At 37.9% G+C, this 17,547-nt stretch overlaps 2 protein-coding genes across 4 annotated transcripts in view; both read right to left on the reverse strand.

Annotated features, from left to right (window-relative positions):
* LOC144467523 (alpha-tocopherol transfer protein-like) lies at positions 1-6,984 on the reverse strand. 3 transcript variants are annotated; one of them, XM_078196005.1, is made up of 5 exons: positions 6,750-6,984; positions 5,456-5,774; positions 4,202-4,565; positions 718-2,958; positions 1-89 (listed from the first exon to the last, which is right to left on the reverse strand). In XM_078196005.1, exons 2-4 carry the CDS (start codon positions 5,755-5,757, stop codon positions 2,701-2,703), a joined length of 924 nt encoding a protein of 307 aa, XP_078052131.1. In that variant the 5' UTR covers positions 5,758-5,774; positions 6,750-6,984; the 3' UTR covers positions 1-89; positions 718-2,700. The 3 variants fall into 3 exon arrangements, with proteins under 3 accessions (XP_078052131.1, XP_078044905.1, XP_078036603.1); XM_078188779.1 differs by having other exon boundaries at positions 1-86; positions 6,595-6,982; XM_078180477.1 differs by having other exon boundaries at positions 6,595-6,982.
* A 2,999-nt stretch (positions 6,985-9,983) lies between these two features.
* The window catches only part of Rme-8 (receptor mediated endocytosis 8), an 8,095-nt gene continuing 531 nt past the window's right edge, over positions 9,984-17,547 (reverse strand). Inside the window, exons 2-16 of the mRNA XM_078181676.1 lie at positions 17,084-17,527; positions 16,589-16,999; positions 15,928-16,493; positions 14,925-15,840; positions 14,505-14,861; positions 14,237-14,428; positions 13,650-14,162; positions 12,998-13,576; positions 12,500-12,929; positions 12,144-12,426; positions 11,856-12,069; positions 11,598-11,783; positions 11,381-11,521; positions 11,068-11,308; positions 9,984-10,866 (exon numbers count right to left, since the gene is read on the reverse strand). Of these exons, the coding sequence (XP_078037802.1) occupies positions 10,751-10,866; positions 11,068-11,308; positions 11,381-11,521; positions 11,598-11,783; positions 11,856-12,069; positions 12,144-12,426; positions 12,500-12,929; positions 12,998-13,576; positions 13,650-14,162; positions 14,237-14,428; positions 14,505-14,861; positions 14,925-15,840; positions 15,928-16,493; positions 16,589-16,999; positions 17,084-17,527 (5,589 nt within the window). The 3' untranslated portion in view covers positions 9,984-10,750. The remainder of the gene's footprint in view (positions 10,867-11,067; positions 11,309-11,380; positions 11,522-11,597; positions 11,784-11,855; positions 12,070-12,143; positions 12,427-12,499; positions 12,930-12,997; positions 13,577-13,649; positions 14,163-14,236; positions 14,429-14,504; positions 14,862-14,924; positions 15,841-15,927; positions 16,494-16,588; positions 17,000-17,083; positions 17,528-17,547) is intronic.

Here is a 17,547-nt window from a genome sequence, read left to right on the forward strand (position 1 = left end):
AGTATCTGTATATCCTCCTCCTTCAAGTCTGGATTCCTCTTCAGCTCCTCTTCATACGTCACTGGCTTTCCAGGGTATTCCATGGCCTCCTCCACACAAACAATTACTGTAAATCCTCTCTAATTGTCCCTCAGTTTGTAAATAAAAGTGGACAATTTGTTTCATAGTCTAGTCATCGACTAGCCATAGAGATAATTTGATGTATTTGCACAGATTTTGTTAAGCTTTCATTTCACACTTTAACAATGTTAAACAAATAAAAATTAAACATTTAGGATGTGTCATTTCATCTTTCAACCTTGCTGGATCGAATGATATCATGTGAAAGACGAATTGAATTTATATTTCTACACTATGTAAAAGACAAAATGTAATTTAGTTATCGTACGGTGAACTAATCTCTTTAGTATATAAAATAAAATACAACTGTTTTAAGCTAGTTTTAGTAAAGTCACTGTGTTTTAAAAGATCGTGGAATACTTTTTGCGACGGATAGATATTGAGAAGAAGTTACAAATTTATTTCTATCGTGAATACTATTATTACTGTAGTTTTTATTATTATTCTACTACTACTATTATTATATCTATTATTATTAATAGCAGTATTATGAATATTATTATTAATATTGTTATTATTAAGAATTTAAATTCGCATCCGGCGAAAAATCTATAGAATTAAATCTAAGAAATCTACGAAAACGCAATGTCGGTTTACTTTGAGATTTTTCTGAGCCGATCAGCGTTTCAAGTCGCAGCAGTTTGCGGTATCACCAGCCGAGTAACAATGCAGTATCGAAGGAGGATTCGTCCCGTGTTGCCCAAGTCGACGGCTCGAATAGCACTGGCTCTCCGTGGACATTCAAACTCAATCGTGCTCTTAAAATCTGATGGGACAAGCTAATATCATGTAATCACCTGTTGCGTGACTGTTGAGGTCGTCAGACCAACGCGGCTGACAGATTACATACTCCGAGATGATATGAAAATCGTTGAATTGCAACAAAAACACAATCGTCAGAACAGTTTTTAAAGCCGAACCTATCTAGCCATAAGTCGAATCCGAGTAAGTCGCCATGGATGGACTGGTCTACGTACACCGTAAGTGAATTGATCGCTTTCAAACATTGGCTTGAGTTACAAATAATTTCCGTTTGCTCGTCGCACATCTAAAGATATTTGTGAAATTAAAATACAGTAGTATTTTAATGTACTTTCAAATATTTCTTCAGATGCATTAATAAACTAAGATAATAAATCATCGTGATAAGATCATCCCCATAAAATGGAGGCGAATTACTCTACTCTGCTCTAAGCTTCCCATTTTTCTATCTTTCCCTATTTTAATTCTTAAAAAACATTTCCCTTTTAACATATACTTATTTAAACGTACGACACAGTTTACGACAAAGATTAAATATTACATACATATCCAAATACTTATGGGAGTTAATACAGAGCCGCACCGGAAGTTACTTACGACCGAATGTATTGCAACATTTCGATAGCAGCGCAATTAAGTCGCAACAAAATAATCATAGCAGGTGTTCATGTCACGGTACGATACCATTTCAATGGATTTCTTCTATTCATCCTGAGCCAGCGGAAACAGGACCAAGTATTAGACCAGTTATAAATAGCGGTTTCCGTGACCGACAAAAACATGTTGCATGTCGACGTAAGAGGGACTCGCAATTAGAGCTCGGATTATTCCTTCGCGCGAGAATTTGTCCGATTTCATCGATTTGTAAAAAAAATCCACGGGCACTCCGCGGCATTCGTCCGGCCAGCGATTCGATGGAGTCATTCGGATTAATGTTCGAGCAATTAGCACGCGAACTCTCAACTAATTAAACTCGTTCGCCTTTAATTGGGAGCTTCTTCATCGGACTCGTTCAGGCCGAGCGCCGTAAAACGGTCTCAAAAATATGCTTGTGCTAATTTTTGTCCGAATTTTACGGTAATTAGCCTTCCTGGGAGCAGCACGTCACGCGCTGAAAAATCGAATCGATTCTGTTAATTAAATAATTAAGAAAAACTTGGCGAAACTATTGACACAGATAGGAAATTAAACAAACGTTTAGTTACTTTAGTGTCGTTCCTTTAATCATTCGTGTCATTCCTTTTTTAATACTATAAAAACCATTTTGACAGCTTTTGGAATTAATAAACAGTTTCTGTTTCCTTTCGTTGTACAGGGTGACCCAAAAATGTCTAATAGAGAAATAAAGGGTTCTTTAAGTAATTTCAAGCAACTTCTTTTACAACAATTTTCTCCAAGGCGTCGTTAATAAGTTATTAACGAAAAACAGTGTCCAATGAGAGGCGAAATCAGCTGACGTAGTAGAGTTAACTCCGCCTAGTTCCGCTTATTGGCTCGACTGCCTCGCATCAGCCGACCTCGCTTCTCATTGGTCACTCTTTTTCCTTAATAACTCTTAAACAAAGCTTCATAGAACATTTTCGCAAAGAAAAAAGTTGCTCCAAATTATCCTAGGAATCTCTCTGTTCCAAATTCTAAGTGACTTTTAGGACACTCTGTTTTTTCGCACGCAGTGTGGTGAAATCGCTTCTCTAAATTATAGTTCTGCCGTTCTTTGGTAGGAAATCAGTCAGACTTTGGCAATGCTAGACTTAACGATTACGCTGCTTAAAATTGTCCCGTTTACCAAATGAAGTTTTAGGATGTGTTAATTGATTTCTAATCGATCTCGAGCTTCTTGAACGTCCCTTCGACGCCGAACAGATCGTTCGCCGTCTTGCTCTTGCCGACGCGCTGCGACTCGTCTACCCGGTACGCGATCTCCTCTTCTATAAACCAGTCGCGTTTGTTGTCCAATTCCTTGATCTGCTCCTCGTGGAATTTCGACAATGGACCCGCTTTCCCGCCGATGTCGTTCGGAAGCACGTCGAGGGACACGTACTCCTCCAGCGTGTCCAACGACGAGTGCAAATGTATCTGCGGAAAGTTCAATTTCTTGTAATTATGCGTTGTTTAATCGATAATTATGAATAATTCGCGATTCGATGATTTTTAGAGACGGCGTTGAGGATTTAGTTTCTTTAATGAATTCAAGAACACGCGCAGCTTCTGTTAATTATATTCGAGAACACGACTATGCAGCGTATATTAATTAAACACGAGAGCACGATCATGCAGCGACGATAAATAAAAAGTTCAAGAGCACGATTATGCAGTCATTATTAATGTAAATTCAAGAACGTAATTACGAGACAGCGGATTTTTATGCGATATAAATACTGTCTGCAACAATTGATGTACAAGGTGAAAAGCAGGTAGTATACAGTCATTTGAATAAATTGATAATAAAAATTAACTAATCTACTGAAATAAAAGAAATGAAATAATTAAAAGAATTCAACAAGATTTTACTTTTAGCATTCGACGTTCTCTGGAAATTATTTAAATCGACTTGAAAAATCTATTGTCGTGCATTATTAATTAATACTAATTCTAGATTAGTGTTCTCCGATTTCACGTGTTTGTTCAGTTAATCATCGTGATAAAATGTCGTTTATCATGTTCGCATCGTGAAATTACCACCGTTCTTGCTCCGCGGACCGGAAAATGACCACTTCACGCGATCTCCAACGTAAGGCAATTATTGTTTATGTAACGGAACGTCGGAACCGATTGCGTGGATAATAATAATAATATATTAACTCTTGTACTACGATATTTATGGTCGAAGTTGAAATATTTCTATCACTTGTTTTTATAGAAAATATGTAATAATGTAAAAAAAATGTTCAATGCGAAACAATTATTGTTTACGCAAGAGGGCATTAAAACTACAAACGAAGTCATTATAATGTTATCAGTCATCTGATTGGTTACACTGCACCAGAAAAAAGCTGTCTAGTTTTTTTTTTAATTGTCCCTGAATTAATGAATGTCATTAGATCGTACTAGACAGTATGATTTGTTAATTCGCCATTGAAATTATATTATTCAATTATAAATTACAAATCAAGGCTAATGATGCTAACAGTTGAATCATAACCGGTAATTAATATTTACTATGAGAATGTTTTCTTATTATAAATTATTGATATTAATAATCGTTATGTGAATATTAGCTATTATTACAATTTAATATCTACAAGTTATTCTTATAATAACAACTAATATCAACGTGAACAGAATCGCTCAATGAAGCGTCCACTAAAATGATCCTCACCAAGCTCCACAGATCCCTAGTCATGAATGGCTTCGCCATGTTCATGATGACGTCCATTACCGACGGCGTATTAATAAAGTGGATCTGCTTCAATCGAACAGGTATTGCGTCCTGAACGTACGTCACCAGTTTCTTCATACCCATCGGACTTATTCTACCAACATGACCCAACGACACGTTCGAAGCGTCCCCGATGAAGATGTACCCTTCGACGGTTTGAGCTTGCAGGGCCACCAAGTCGGACACCATGAAGAAGTACTTGGTGCAGTCGTCGAACGAGTAATGGGTTGGGTCCGGATCTATCAGCTTGCCGAACAGTATCTTGTAACCCTGTTTTGACAGCTGCGGCAGTCCAATCGCCGCTCTGCACATAGAAAAGGTGAAATTGTTAATTTGGGATGCGATAATACTTTAGATAGCACGAGGACGTTTTTAAGATATATTTAAGACGTCCAGTGTACAACTTTAAGGAACGTCTTTAAGACGTCTTAATGCCGTCCTTTTAACGTCTGAAATTAAACGTTGTTATCGCTGCGGAGTTCTATACAATTATTTAGTCAATAACTCGTTCGATTGAAAAAAGTGGAACAAGAGTACTGTATAGTATAGTACAAGAGTACTTCGCGTGCACGTTTTTCCGGTGTTTTGCACAGCCGGTGACAATACAGTTGTTTAAAAGGCTGATTTTCTATTTCCATCGCGACGCAATTACAAATTCATTATTCCTCCTCTCTGCAACAGGTTTCCATCTTCTATTTGATCGGTATTCGGCATGTCGCCATCGGCGTCGAATACACACTATCGTAATTGAGCAAGCATTATACTTCCGCAGCGAATAACTAACAGGATTCTTGTGTCGTTGTGGATGACTTAATTGTTAAAATCTCTTTTTCAATTGGCTATTTTACATTTCTATGAAAACAGATATTTTAACGAATCTTACACCGTTTGATAACTTTCCTGAAACAGAAAAATTTGATCGCTAGCTTTCTCGTCTATTTTTATTTTCCAGTGCCTTTGTTAATGCTTTAAAAATGTTACGCATAATAGAGAATTATGTTAGATATGTTAAAATATTCTAGAAAGTATAGATAATTATAATATCTTCAAAAATTATTTTACTTTATTTCTACTTATATTTACTTTTATTTCATATTAAGTTATTATTTGCCTTTATTTTACATTATAATATTATTATTATTATATCTACATTCACATTTTAAAATATTCTGAAAAATGAATTTGAAAACTCACACCACGTTGAAGGCTTGTCGAAGCTCCTTCGATCCCAACGGATCCCTGTTCGCGAAGAACTCCGGCACGTGGGATCTCAAAGTATAAAAGTTCTCCACCGTCTTCTTCGCCGCCTCGATACTATAATAATTGCTATGCAGGAACAAAACCAGTAGAAGATCGACGATCTTCGGCAGATGCGGCTGTTTCTCGCACCACTCCCTCAGCATCTCGATGTCCGACATCTTGATCTCGGCGTTGCTCTTCAGTATCTCCTCCATATTATACGGATAAGGCATCGACACGAGCTTCTTCGTAGCCATGACCGAAACGATTGAAACTGTACGGGGAAACGAAAACATAAAATACAGAAACAATCCGTCGGCGTCACGCTCCAAAGAGATTTAGGTGTCTAGTTCGTGGTCTCCGGCGCAATCGTCGTCGGATCTGCTTTTACGGAATGAATTCCAACGGAGGATTTTACAGACACAATAAAAACGTTTCCTGAAGCAACGGGATTGTCATCCGACCGTCTTAGCTCGGGACCATGTGGTTTCTTTGGGGAAAGCAAATCTGCGGAACGACTGCGCCGGAAAGATGGCCATAAGAAACTTGCGAATGGTCTAAGCATTGTTTTGTGATAGTATTGAGACATTGTTTATGGGCTGATAATGTTCCTTGAATTAATTTATGAGAAGAAGGAATCTTTCAAAGAAATTGAAAAGTTCGAAATAATTTTGATATTCGAGATTTTCTAATATTACTTGAATAATCATAAAATCATCATAAAATCATCATAAAATTGCAAGAATTAATCTGACGATTAAAACTGATTTAATTTACGATCATTATAGCAATTTTTATCGTACTGGCACAGTTCATCGCACTAACACTGTGATAAAAGCTTCACAGTGAAACTAATCGTACAAAATAACATAAAATAATCACTATTAATATTTCACAATTCTACTAAAATTCTACAAAATCTACAGAGATAATTTTATCATTTGATTCATCTTCTATCTATTTCGTTCACAGGAAAATCACTGTCATCGGTAAACACTATAACTCAATACTCACTTATCACTACAATCTACGCAATATCAATGCAATGAAAAATCTAACAAAATTAATCTTTCGGTAAACAATTGTTACTCAACCTGTGGTTAACTGCGTTCTTGAATAATTTGTGATTTAAAGAAATCACGAAAATGCGAAGCAAGTATTTGCGCGCACGTGTCACCAGGATTTCGATCAGAGATCGCGAAGCGACAAAGTCGAGTCGTTAGACGAAATCTGCGCTGTGAATCGTCACCTGGCCGCACGGAAATCACGCCTGCCCACAGGATGTCCGATTCACCTGTCCGTTCCAGCGGCTCGTTGGCGATCGGTTAGAGTCTCGGCGAAGACTGCGGGTCCCGTTCAACGTCTTCATTTTAATTCATATCACAAATTATAACGCCATAGCGTGCGCGCACACGGCTGTGCAAGGTGGGCACGTGTGTGTACGAAGTTACGCTTCGATTAGAATGCAAGGAGAACGTGTCTCTATACGATCCAGGATTATCGCGGCTTTTTCACCGTGCGATTTCGCGGAAGCAGGGGATAATTGGCGTGGTTCGGCCTCATTACAGCGAGCCGAACTCGTGATTAGAGGTAGGCATACTTATTTGGCAAGTCTTGCGCGAATCATGATTATGCAATCGCGAAGACATCGCTCGCGCCGCGTAATCGAAACGGGCTTGATCGCCGTAACAAGAATTTTAAGTGACGGACGACGAATCTGAGTAAAATCGTGGCCTATTCTACGAGCAAACGTGGAAACGCACGATTTTATTTGCTGTGTCAGATAAAAGATATTTTAATTCATTGTTCAATTTATTCTCACTTGAATTTCCTTTTTAATTTGTTCTCACTTGAATTTCCTTTTTAATTATCTCTTATTTGAACTTCCTGAATATATTTCTTACCTTCTTCTTAGCTAAATTTATCATATCCATTTCCTTAATCCAAATATATGCTATCATTTCATTTGCATTTACACTAATTATTTCATGTGAACTTATCCTGTAAAATTCTCTGCGACGATTTTTGAAATTGCTAACATCAGGCTCTCGAAATTAAACAAAATGCTAAGGAGGTGAAAGACCGTTCGTAGTGTTATCGAACTTTTGTCCTTGATTCAGAAGAATCCTCTTGTAAATCATTGATAGTTCGTTAGCGTTAATTAATTTTCATAGGAGAGCATCGAGATTGCGAAGGCATCCGTTGGAATACAGGAGGCGTGTTCACCAAGACCAAGGCCTCGCGACGCTTTCTAATTTAATCAGTTTCTGATCTAGTTCCTCCGCCGCTTCCGTTTTAACTGTTCATTGTTCCGCTTTTCATCTGTGCGCACAAATAGTTCGAAAACTATTTGTAATTTTAAATCGTAATAATTTATCCGCTGAAAATCCTGGTTTTCTATTATTTAGTTTAAAAAGCTTCGAATCTTGAATAAATTGTAGATGAGTATGTTGCTCTAGTTCATTCAGTTGCGGACGTAAATAGTTCTTGCCGTGAATCCCATAATAAATTGCTTATATTTCGGCACGGAATTTCTGTTGTTCTTCTTCGAATGATGGAATAGCGCCGTTCAGTGGAATAAAATACATACAACAAATATATAATACATATATAACAAAAATCGTCGGAAAATTTTGATTTTGATCGCCTCACTTTTCATTGACCTGTACTACTTGCAATTTTTAAAAAGCAGTAAACTTTTAAGTAATACGAGTCAATAAAGAGTGAAACGTCGAAAACAAAATTTTGGCCGCCTGACATTTTATTGCCTTGTACTATTTACAATTTTCGGAAAATGTCGCAGCCAAGTAGTACGAGTCAATGAAAATGCAGACATAAGATGTTCCTGATTGTTTTATTCGATGCGATCTTAGAGATGCAATCTCCGATTGTATTCTTAATATGCCTCAGTGCTAACTACTTTTTGCCACCCTTTCGATTTCTTATCTCCTGATGCTGATCGGTCCGCAGGAACACAAGGTCTACCATGTGCAAAATGATTTATTTTCTAATTATACGTTCAGTAATCTGTGGTATAACTTCTTTCATATACATGTGTGTGTATATACAATATCTTACTCTCGATCTTAAGAACGCAGGCGCAAAATACATAAAAATAACTAAGGCTCTCCCGTATTTGTATGTAGTTACTTGTCTGACAGTAACGCTATTACACAGAGCATGGACGACCATATGCCATCCCTTTCTCTCGTTTACTTTTCTCTCTCGCTCTCCCCCATTTGTTCAATGATCGACGGATCATTTCTCTCTAGTCGTACTTCTATCCAACCTATCCGTGCGGGTCTTCCTCGATCGACGTAGTCGAGCGCGTACAAGCGAACGAAAATCATGGTTTGCGAGACGAGAGATCGCGAGACTACGCGGGGAAATAAAGGACTCTCTACGAGGAACACGGTGGGTTCGTCCACCATTATAAAAGTTGCGAATATAGAAATTCCTATGCTGTGCTTGAACAGGCACGGGCGTGGTACTGTCGCGAGAGGAACTATAGCCTTTTTCATGCTGTCGATTGCTTTCGTGGATGTTGAGAACGCCCGACTAGTCGATCAACGGGGTAACAAAAGTATGTTATTCGCGAACAATGGATTGCGGGTGACACAACAACGCAAATGCGTAGCTTTCGCCTAAGTTCCAGGGGGATGTTCGATCGCCCCCGTCGAATACTACAAAAATTGATATGGAAAAGAGAAATTCTTCCTCCGCTTCTTACGCATGAAATTAACATTAATCGATAAATCCCCGATTACAAATATCACCGAACGATTTTTAGCGCTTTTTTCGGCACGAAGCGTTAATTAAACACTAAAACATAATACAGGTATAATACAAGAAGAACTTCGGCAACATAAACGTTAAAGAAGTGGAGCAAGAACACACGCTTCGCAGGTATAATAAAGTGTGCGCTCGACTCTACGTTTGCAATCATTCGTTACAATCATATTAGTTGCGATCACTTTTGGAGTTCTTTATCCGCGATGACGTTCGTCTCTCGTTAGCAGGCATTCTTGGTGTTTTTTGTTTCTTAGAAAATTCGTTAAAAAATCAATGGACGTGAAGACCGCTATGAAAAAGTAAGAATACTTCGTATGTATAAGATAAAACGGTGTCCTCGGATAATTCTCTACGTATAGAACAACGGTTCGTTCTCTTATTCACACGGTTAGACGTAAAATGTTTGTCGATGAGAATTCCTCGATGTGTTTGAAATAAGCGAGAGCATTTCGCTATACCGAGACCGGCGACCGGCTTGTGGATGTGCGAATCGTGTATGAGAGTACAAGAACGATTTTAATAAGTAATGATAGAAATGAAACCGTGATTATTCGGAAACAGTGTCGCGATCGTTCGCGCTCGGTTATAGCAGAGCAATGCTTCAAACGTTGTTCTTCCGCTTGTACGGAATGTGGATTCGACAACTTATATCTCGTTTACATCGGAAAAACAATTCACGCATATGCATTCTCGTCACGATTGATGCGCTATCACAGTGATCATTGTTGCACTACGTATGAAAGATTCTGCGCTAAGTATAATTTCCCATCGATCTCAAAATTTACTTGTTCATCCGCGGTACACGCGAAATACTTCTTCCAATTACTCAAAATGGCATACAAATTTTCGGTGCTCGCGTTGGAAGTTCGGCAAACGGGAACCGCGTCGTTCCGATCTCTTTATTCGTCGCGAACGTATTCACTCGGCAACGTAAATTCATTTGACGTAGTAAGCAATGAACAAACTTGCGTCGGAAGATACGCTAAGTACAAAACAAGAGTCCCTTATAAAAGAATCGTTTAAAATCGACACGGGAGGCTTCTCTAGTTTCTTTTCTTTCTGTTTCTCATCCAGACAAATAGTCTCCTAGAAAAATTTGTTCAGTAATAGACTTTCATTGAATACTATCTTTTGCCACACGCTAACGCCGCCGTAAAGAATGACATTACTTTACACGTATTTATGTAATCTGCCTATACAGCATAATAAAGAGTATCAGTATATTTATATATAATATTTATATATACATATACATATATATGTATATATATGTATATATATCCATAATAATCTTAATATAAATGTAAATTTAACAAAAACATTCGATTGATAAATTCCTTAGTTTAAGGACCCGAAAATCACAGGCAATGTAGTCTTTACACCGGTACGATATACCGATAGGAATTTCAGGATCGGCATCTCAACTGCCTCTCGTATTTACTTGCGATGCTACCTATATCAGATACTATCGTTTCTGCTAATTAAACTATCTTCCTTGTCGACTGGTGGTGGGCCCGCGGTCAGGGTGGTACTTGGGCCGGCCGTCAAATAACCAGCAGACACCGGTGTTCCTGCTATGCATTAAAATTTTATATTGATTTGAAAATTTTGTATAACGTTCCTAGCCTATCTCTGAATGGCAGGGCAAATATTTAACATTTTCAGAGTTATATGTATACATTAACTACTCATCTACTTTAAGATAGTATGGTTACTATTATTAGATACTATGATTAGTGTTGCATAAATTAATATACAATATTCTTATATCTTACCAGTAAGGTAACCAGCATTATTAGCATTAGAAATGAACAGATCGTGTCGCTGATCTTTGTATTCCGCCCAAACGCTCGATTTTTCTAGTATAGCGTTGACTTTTTCTCCTAACAACAAACTTCTAGTCATAGCTTTCAATGCCTTAACTATTTGAGCTTTGGTTGTTGCAGGATTTTCAATGGCGTCCAATCGACCCTCTAATATGTTCAATAAATAGGGTACCATTTCAGCGTCCAAAGCCTAAACACAAAAGGATACTTGTTTGTTAAATCAAATATCTTTCGTCTACATAATTCTCAAATTTCAGCTCACTTGTTTTATAAGTCTATCTTCATTAGTGGAGAACAGCCTATTTAGCGTCTCGCACGCTATCGCTATCATGTCCCGTCTAGATTGCATCGCATGCTTTAACGGGCTTATACACTCGGTTTGACAAATGGATGATATACAAATCTAAAAGAAGCGATTAGATTTTTTTTTATTTAAATATTTACGAATATTTAATATACCTCCAAACTATCAATCTTACTTCGCTGGTCGCTAACTGATGAAGTATTAATATTGCTGTTTTATACACGGATGGTGGATTATTTTGCATTGCCATTTGTCGACAAAGTCTAGGTATGTGTCCTAACGACGGAACTTGGTCGGCTAAAATCGGTTGTGCTTGAAGTAAAGATACTAGTGCTTGCGTTGTTAATTCCAGCATGTCCGGCTAATAAGTAGAATCATTTTTAAGATATTAATTTTGTAATTGAATGTGATAAAAGTTCGACAATGTACTTACGTCGGTTTTCTCTTTGGACATGAGTGTCAAAGTTGAATCCATAAGTTCGCTTAAAAATTCTTTCGGTTTTCTGAGAGCCCATGCAGGACTGGCCACAAATAATCTTAGATACACGCCTCCCACAACGGGCTCATTTGTTGCGATATCAGTATTACTTTGGGTTTCAGGTAGCTTCAATATTGCGTTAGGATTTCGCCTTTGTAACGTGTAAAATCTGAAAGAAATTATGGATTATATTACAGTAATAATTTTATTTAAAGTTGGCATGTTCAAACAATGTCCACATACTCCTCCTTCAATTCAGCTACGATCCTCGAGATTTTAGCTTTAGCATGATCGTCCCAAATTAATTCAGGATTTTCGTGCTTGGTTTCGAACATATGCACGCATTGTTTAGGAGCGTCACGAATTGCTTCGCTAAATAATCTAGGTAAAAATTTAGACAAGTCCAATTTGACTTTTGGTCCGGCCAACTTGTCAGATGACATTTTACCGAGCAGTTCGGCAGCTGTTTCGCGAACTTGTGTATTACTTGAATTACAAAATAGATCGAGAACATATACAACAGCACCTAAATATTCAGAGAAATGTTATTTCAGGATAACATAGAGGAATATGAAATGTAATATCGGATTGTCATTTACCTTTAGCTAACGCGTCCTTTACGATTCTCGTAGAACTCATCAAGGCATACAAAGTTTCTAGTACAAGAAGCTGACAATCCTTCAAATTATTTAAAGTTAATAACAAATATACCATGACATCGTTCGCTGCGATATCGTCTACGCATTCTTGATTCCTTGTAACACTGTTGATCACCTCTAAAGCATTCTTTTGGATCAACTTAAAATTGTTACTACTTAAAAGTCCAAACAGCAATCTGAAATGGCCTATGCACTGCAATTCTACTCCAGGATTATTTTTGATCACATTCTTCAAGGCTTCCAAAGACATTACAATATATTCTAATTTCTTCTGATCTTTCTTAGCCAGAGCAACGTTTCCTATCGATGTCAAGTACTCCCATGATTGAGACAGAAAATCCAGTAAATTGATGGTGAAACTTTTCGGGTTCTGTAACAAATTTATCGTTAATTATTTTGTTATTTAAGTACTACTTCGAAAAGTAAAGAATTCCTAACCTCTATTGGAAATACGGGTTGCTCATTGTACACTTTTACAAAAATTTCTCCAATAATAAGTTCATCCCCATGTGCAGTATATTTGAAGTCGCTAAAATCATGCTCGAAAGTCTCGCTTCCGTTTAGTCTTTCCTGTCGTTTAGTTTCCAAGTATTCGTTCAATTCTGCCCTCGTTCCATTGTCCCAAATTAAATATGGATTCGAACAATTCGAGTTCAAAATCTTCAGTATCTCTTCTGGCTTGTTTTTACCAAGCAGTCTAGCTAAATAAGGTGTTAACAAACTTTCCAAAGCCGCGACTGTAACAGGATTAACGGGTGTTTCGTTTTCATCTGTCATGTAACCACCTAGCCTGGCACAAGCTCGTACAGCTAACTTCGCTAAATTATTTGCTACTTCTTGACGATTTTCATCTTGGTTTCTTTCAACACCGCCTTCTTCTAACGTGTAATCATAATTAAACATAAAGAGCAATAAATGCCACAGAGCACCAGATTGTAGTAATTGCATTTGCAGTACGCTGTCCGATGCAAGGGAAGAGATGCACTCTGTAGCCACCGAACACAACTTCGTTAAATGCTGTAAAACAAAGACGTAACCAATAAATAATTATTTCGGTGCGCGTGCCTTTTAAACATACGCCAATACCAACCTTGAAATGTAATATTCTACAAAGGTCCTTAACCAGTTGTGGTAACTCGATAATCCTGTCTTTGCAACCTCTGAACGAGCCGGCGACCGAGAAACATCTTGTAATGTGCATGCATACTTGCACCGCCACGTCATTGGGCTTACTTGATTTATTTAACACAGAAACGCATCTCGTATAAGCGTCTAACAAAACATCTAATCCTCCTTCCCTGCGGAGTTCTTCTGCATTCAACGCAGAACATTGTACCGTATGATATGCTAGTTCACTGGCAGCGGCAAGTAGCGGCGTGGACTTTGAAAATAATTGATCATCATCCGTTTCTAATTTAATCGTTTTGATTAGCTGAGGATAACCGGCATACTTATACGGCCTAAGTTCGTCGGAATATCTATGGAAAAGAATGCTCTGCGTTCTTAAAATTAGTACTATGTTGTCGGGATTTGGACCGTCGGTGGACCAACAACTCCGACTGCATAAGAATTCGTATGCTTGATTAACTGCTTCAAATTTATCCTAGACAGAAAATAGGATTCAATTGGATTGCGTCTTTGTTTTGTCGTTACGTGGAATTTTTTTAAAAAACTTACTCTCCCTTGAGGATTTTTATCAGGATGATACATTTGCGCGAGTTTGTAGTATGATTTTCTCACTTCGGCCTCGTTGTGCTGTTTCCCGTGAGACAACTGAAGAACCTTGTAGGCTTCGTCCACTGTCATCAACGGTGGTTTCTTCTCTACCTCCTTCTTCCAGGTCTCCAGTACGTCTTTAAATAACCGTACCTAGATATTAAATATAAAATATGTTTTAAAATCTTAAACAAACATTTTGCGATTATTTGCATCGACTTAAACTTACTGGTTCAGGAATAGGCCATTGTGGGAATTTGACAGTGTCGCACAGATGACGCAAATAAAATATTTGGCAAAACAATTCCTTTTCCAATTGCGGATACCTGATTGCAGGTATAGCAATATACTGATATCTCGCCATGGTATGGCTTCTTAATTTTGGCGAAAAATCCGCAATATGCGTTGCTATTTTTTCAATTAGCATTCTTCTCATCTCAGCGTTCCAGATAGCTTCCGGCGTATCGAAATCCCCAAGGAATATTTGCGCGAATTTTTCTGCCCCATGGTTCTCTAAATAACTCACCATTGCGTCGGGAAGCAGTTGACCAAGAATACTACGTTGCATAATATCGAAAGCGACGTTCTGCAAAATAAGCTCCATAGTAACTCGTAAGCATAAAAAATACTCATTTTAATATACACTTACATCATCGCTTCTAAATGCTTGTTTCGTGTGTGTTAATTGTAAAAATCTTGCTATTGGTAAAACATTCGAGCCGGTATACATTAGTATGAAATAGAAGCAACCAGTTAGATAGATCTTTGAAACGTCTGCATTGTCCCGCATTATTTCGCATAACAAAGTAGCTACCTTTTCAACTAAAATCGGATCAAAAGTTAATAAAAGTTGAACAATGTGAGGTAGGCACTGAAGATCAGATAATAACCGCCTCATACGGGGCAGAGGTCTAATTACTGCATCGTCGACGTCTCTACTTGGAAAATATTCGCACATTTTGATTAGAATGTCTAAAATTAATGTTGCCAATTCGCTTTCGTTTATTACTGGTGTTCCTTTCGCGACTAATGTCCATTTTAATTGCGGGACCTGCGATATCATTCGCCATCCGTCCAGTCCTTGTGCCCAAACTTTGGTTTTATATGTTATTTGACTCGTTAAATACAGTTCCTTCAAATCTTTCAAACTAATCGGACCTTTCCGTTGATCTCCGTCATTGTAATACCATTCTTTCTCCATAACTTGCTGTTGCTGTGGTCCTGCCTCTATCACATTGGTTTGCGTTGGCACGACCGCTCGCGATGTATGTAAATGGGCTAATGTTAAAAGATCTACTAGTGTGCGTACTCCATTTTGATCCATAATGTCTTTTACGTTTCTTCTGTGCAGTATAAGTTTATTTATAAACATAACTAGCCTATCACGTTCCATTCTGTCCGTACAACGTTCCAGCATCCCGACAATATATTTTGTATCCGAAAATGGACCAATATCTTCGAAATATCGTTCATATACTATAGTCATTGCTTGCAAGCAAAGGCACTTCATTTCAACTTTTGTTGTTAATATGAATCTATGGTACAAGTCATTAAAAAATTCATACCTGCAACAAATACAATTGCGTTACTCGATTGACAGAAAAGGTTTCATCCGAGAAGCACATCGCCGAAAGTTTAATATCGAGACGTACGATTTTCTTATTGGGCTATCCGGACTATCTCTTTCCAACAGAAGTCTCAAGTAATAGTCGCCGATCTTCACTTCGTCTGACAGGCACTGATACTGTACTTCAAATTCTCTATGATTCCAGGCTATAAGCGTTCCACCAGCCAAATCTTTGTCAGAACTGAAAGCGCGAATTTCGTTCTCGAGTGCTGTTCTTAGTTCCTCTCGTGTCTTGTGGTTCCAAATTAAATTCGGCAGTGAATGATCCTGATTAAATTTATAATAAAACAGATTCCAATTCGCTTCTGATTTAATCCTCTCACGTCTTTTTCTTAATACTATTGGACGTTCTTTAATTTTCTCTTTACGCTCGATGCCAATCCTGGCTCCCCAATGTTGAAGAGCGTGCTCGACGTGTTTCTCAACTACGCGCATCTGACGCTCGATCACGATCCACTGTGGATTCTTTTTATTTTTCGATGCATGATCTATTGCTATTTTTAAATTGTCACGGTTGTTCAACCTCTCTTTCTCGAGGAAAGACTCGGGTATCTTCTCATCGGAGTCTAAGTAATTTAATAAACCAACAGGCTGTACAAATGCACAATGAACACAAACTTAGATATTTTCATATCAGTGATTTAGCGGAAATAATAGCGTATGCTCAGTAAATAATGTTAATTTACCATGATTCTTTTCAATAGACCCATTGCTGTAGGATGTCCTGTAATCCAGAGTCCTACAAGATGCCTGCACAATTGTCTATGCGTTAACAGCCTACCGTCGGTACCAGCGGTGAAAAGACTGTTTAATAAATGCCTCGGCAGAGCGCCTTCAGCAAGGGCAAGTTCTTGCATCTTCGCTGCAACCTCTGGCGCGCCCTCTTCGATAATCGCTCTCATAATTAAACCTGCCCCTTTGACAATAGCGAGTGACGGATGTTGAAACAACTTGAAGAGGGACCTGCCTCTCGAGGCAACCATTTCTAGAAGATTATCGAAATGCTTGCCGTCAGTTGTTTCGCTATACGGTACGCACAAGGCAAAAGTCAGAAGATCAAGCATAGCAGAAACTACCAGAGCACCTGTACCATGATTCTAAAATATATAAAAATACACAGAATAATAATCATTAGCATCTTCTTAAGACACCGATAATAAACGTAGTCCTTTCATACTTACAACATGGATTACCCACATATCAAGCAAACTTTCTAAGAATTTGTTACTGCTGAGAAGACTACTCTTATTCAATTGTTCTTGTCTTAAATCACAATCATCGTGCATCGGCTGCATCAGAGCACAGATACAATCTATAGCAGCCTGTGTCACAGCATAATCTTGTCTTTTTAAAGCTTTCACAACTTTATGGCCAATTGCTTCTCTGAATCCGGGAAGTGTTGTAAATGCAGTGAAACCAATTTTACTGGCGACTAGTCTTCTTAAAACGTGAAACTGCGCCTCTATTTCACAATTTTGTTCTAAATCTTTATTCACCACCGCATTTAAAGCACTAAGGATAATTTTATCTTTATTTTCAGTAAAAAGACCCTGTAAGTAGTTTAGGATCACATGATTTAATTGGAGTTGTAATGTTGTTACAGTCCATTCAAGCGGTGTAATATCCTAGACAAAAAAGAAAGTGT

The sequence above is a fragment of the Augochlora pura genome, chromosome 1 (genome assembly GCF_028453695.1).
Source record: "Augochlora pura isolate Apur16 chromosome 1, APUR_v2.2.1, whole genome shotgun sequence".
Taxonomy (NCBI): Eukaryota; Metazoa; Arthropoda; class Insecta; order Hymenoptera; family Halictidae; genus Augochlora; species Augochlora pura.

Excerpts from the sequence above, each read along its gene's own strand:
- LOC144467523 (XM_078196005.1), bottom strand. The coding sequence starts at position 5,757 with ATGGCTACGAAGAAGCTCGTGTCGATGCCTTATCCGTATAATATGGAG. Across the intron at positions 4,566-5,455 it reads CGACAAGCCTTCAACGTGGT|AGCGGCGATTGGACTGCCGC; the intron begins GTGAGTTTTCAA and ends TTCTATGTGCAG. Across the intron at positions 2,959-4,201 it reads CTAGGGATCTGTGGAGCTTG|ATACATTTGCACTCGTCGTT; the intron begins GTGAGGATCATT and ends AACTTTCCGCAG.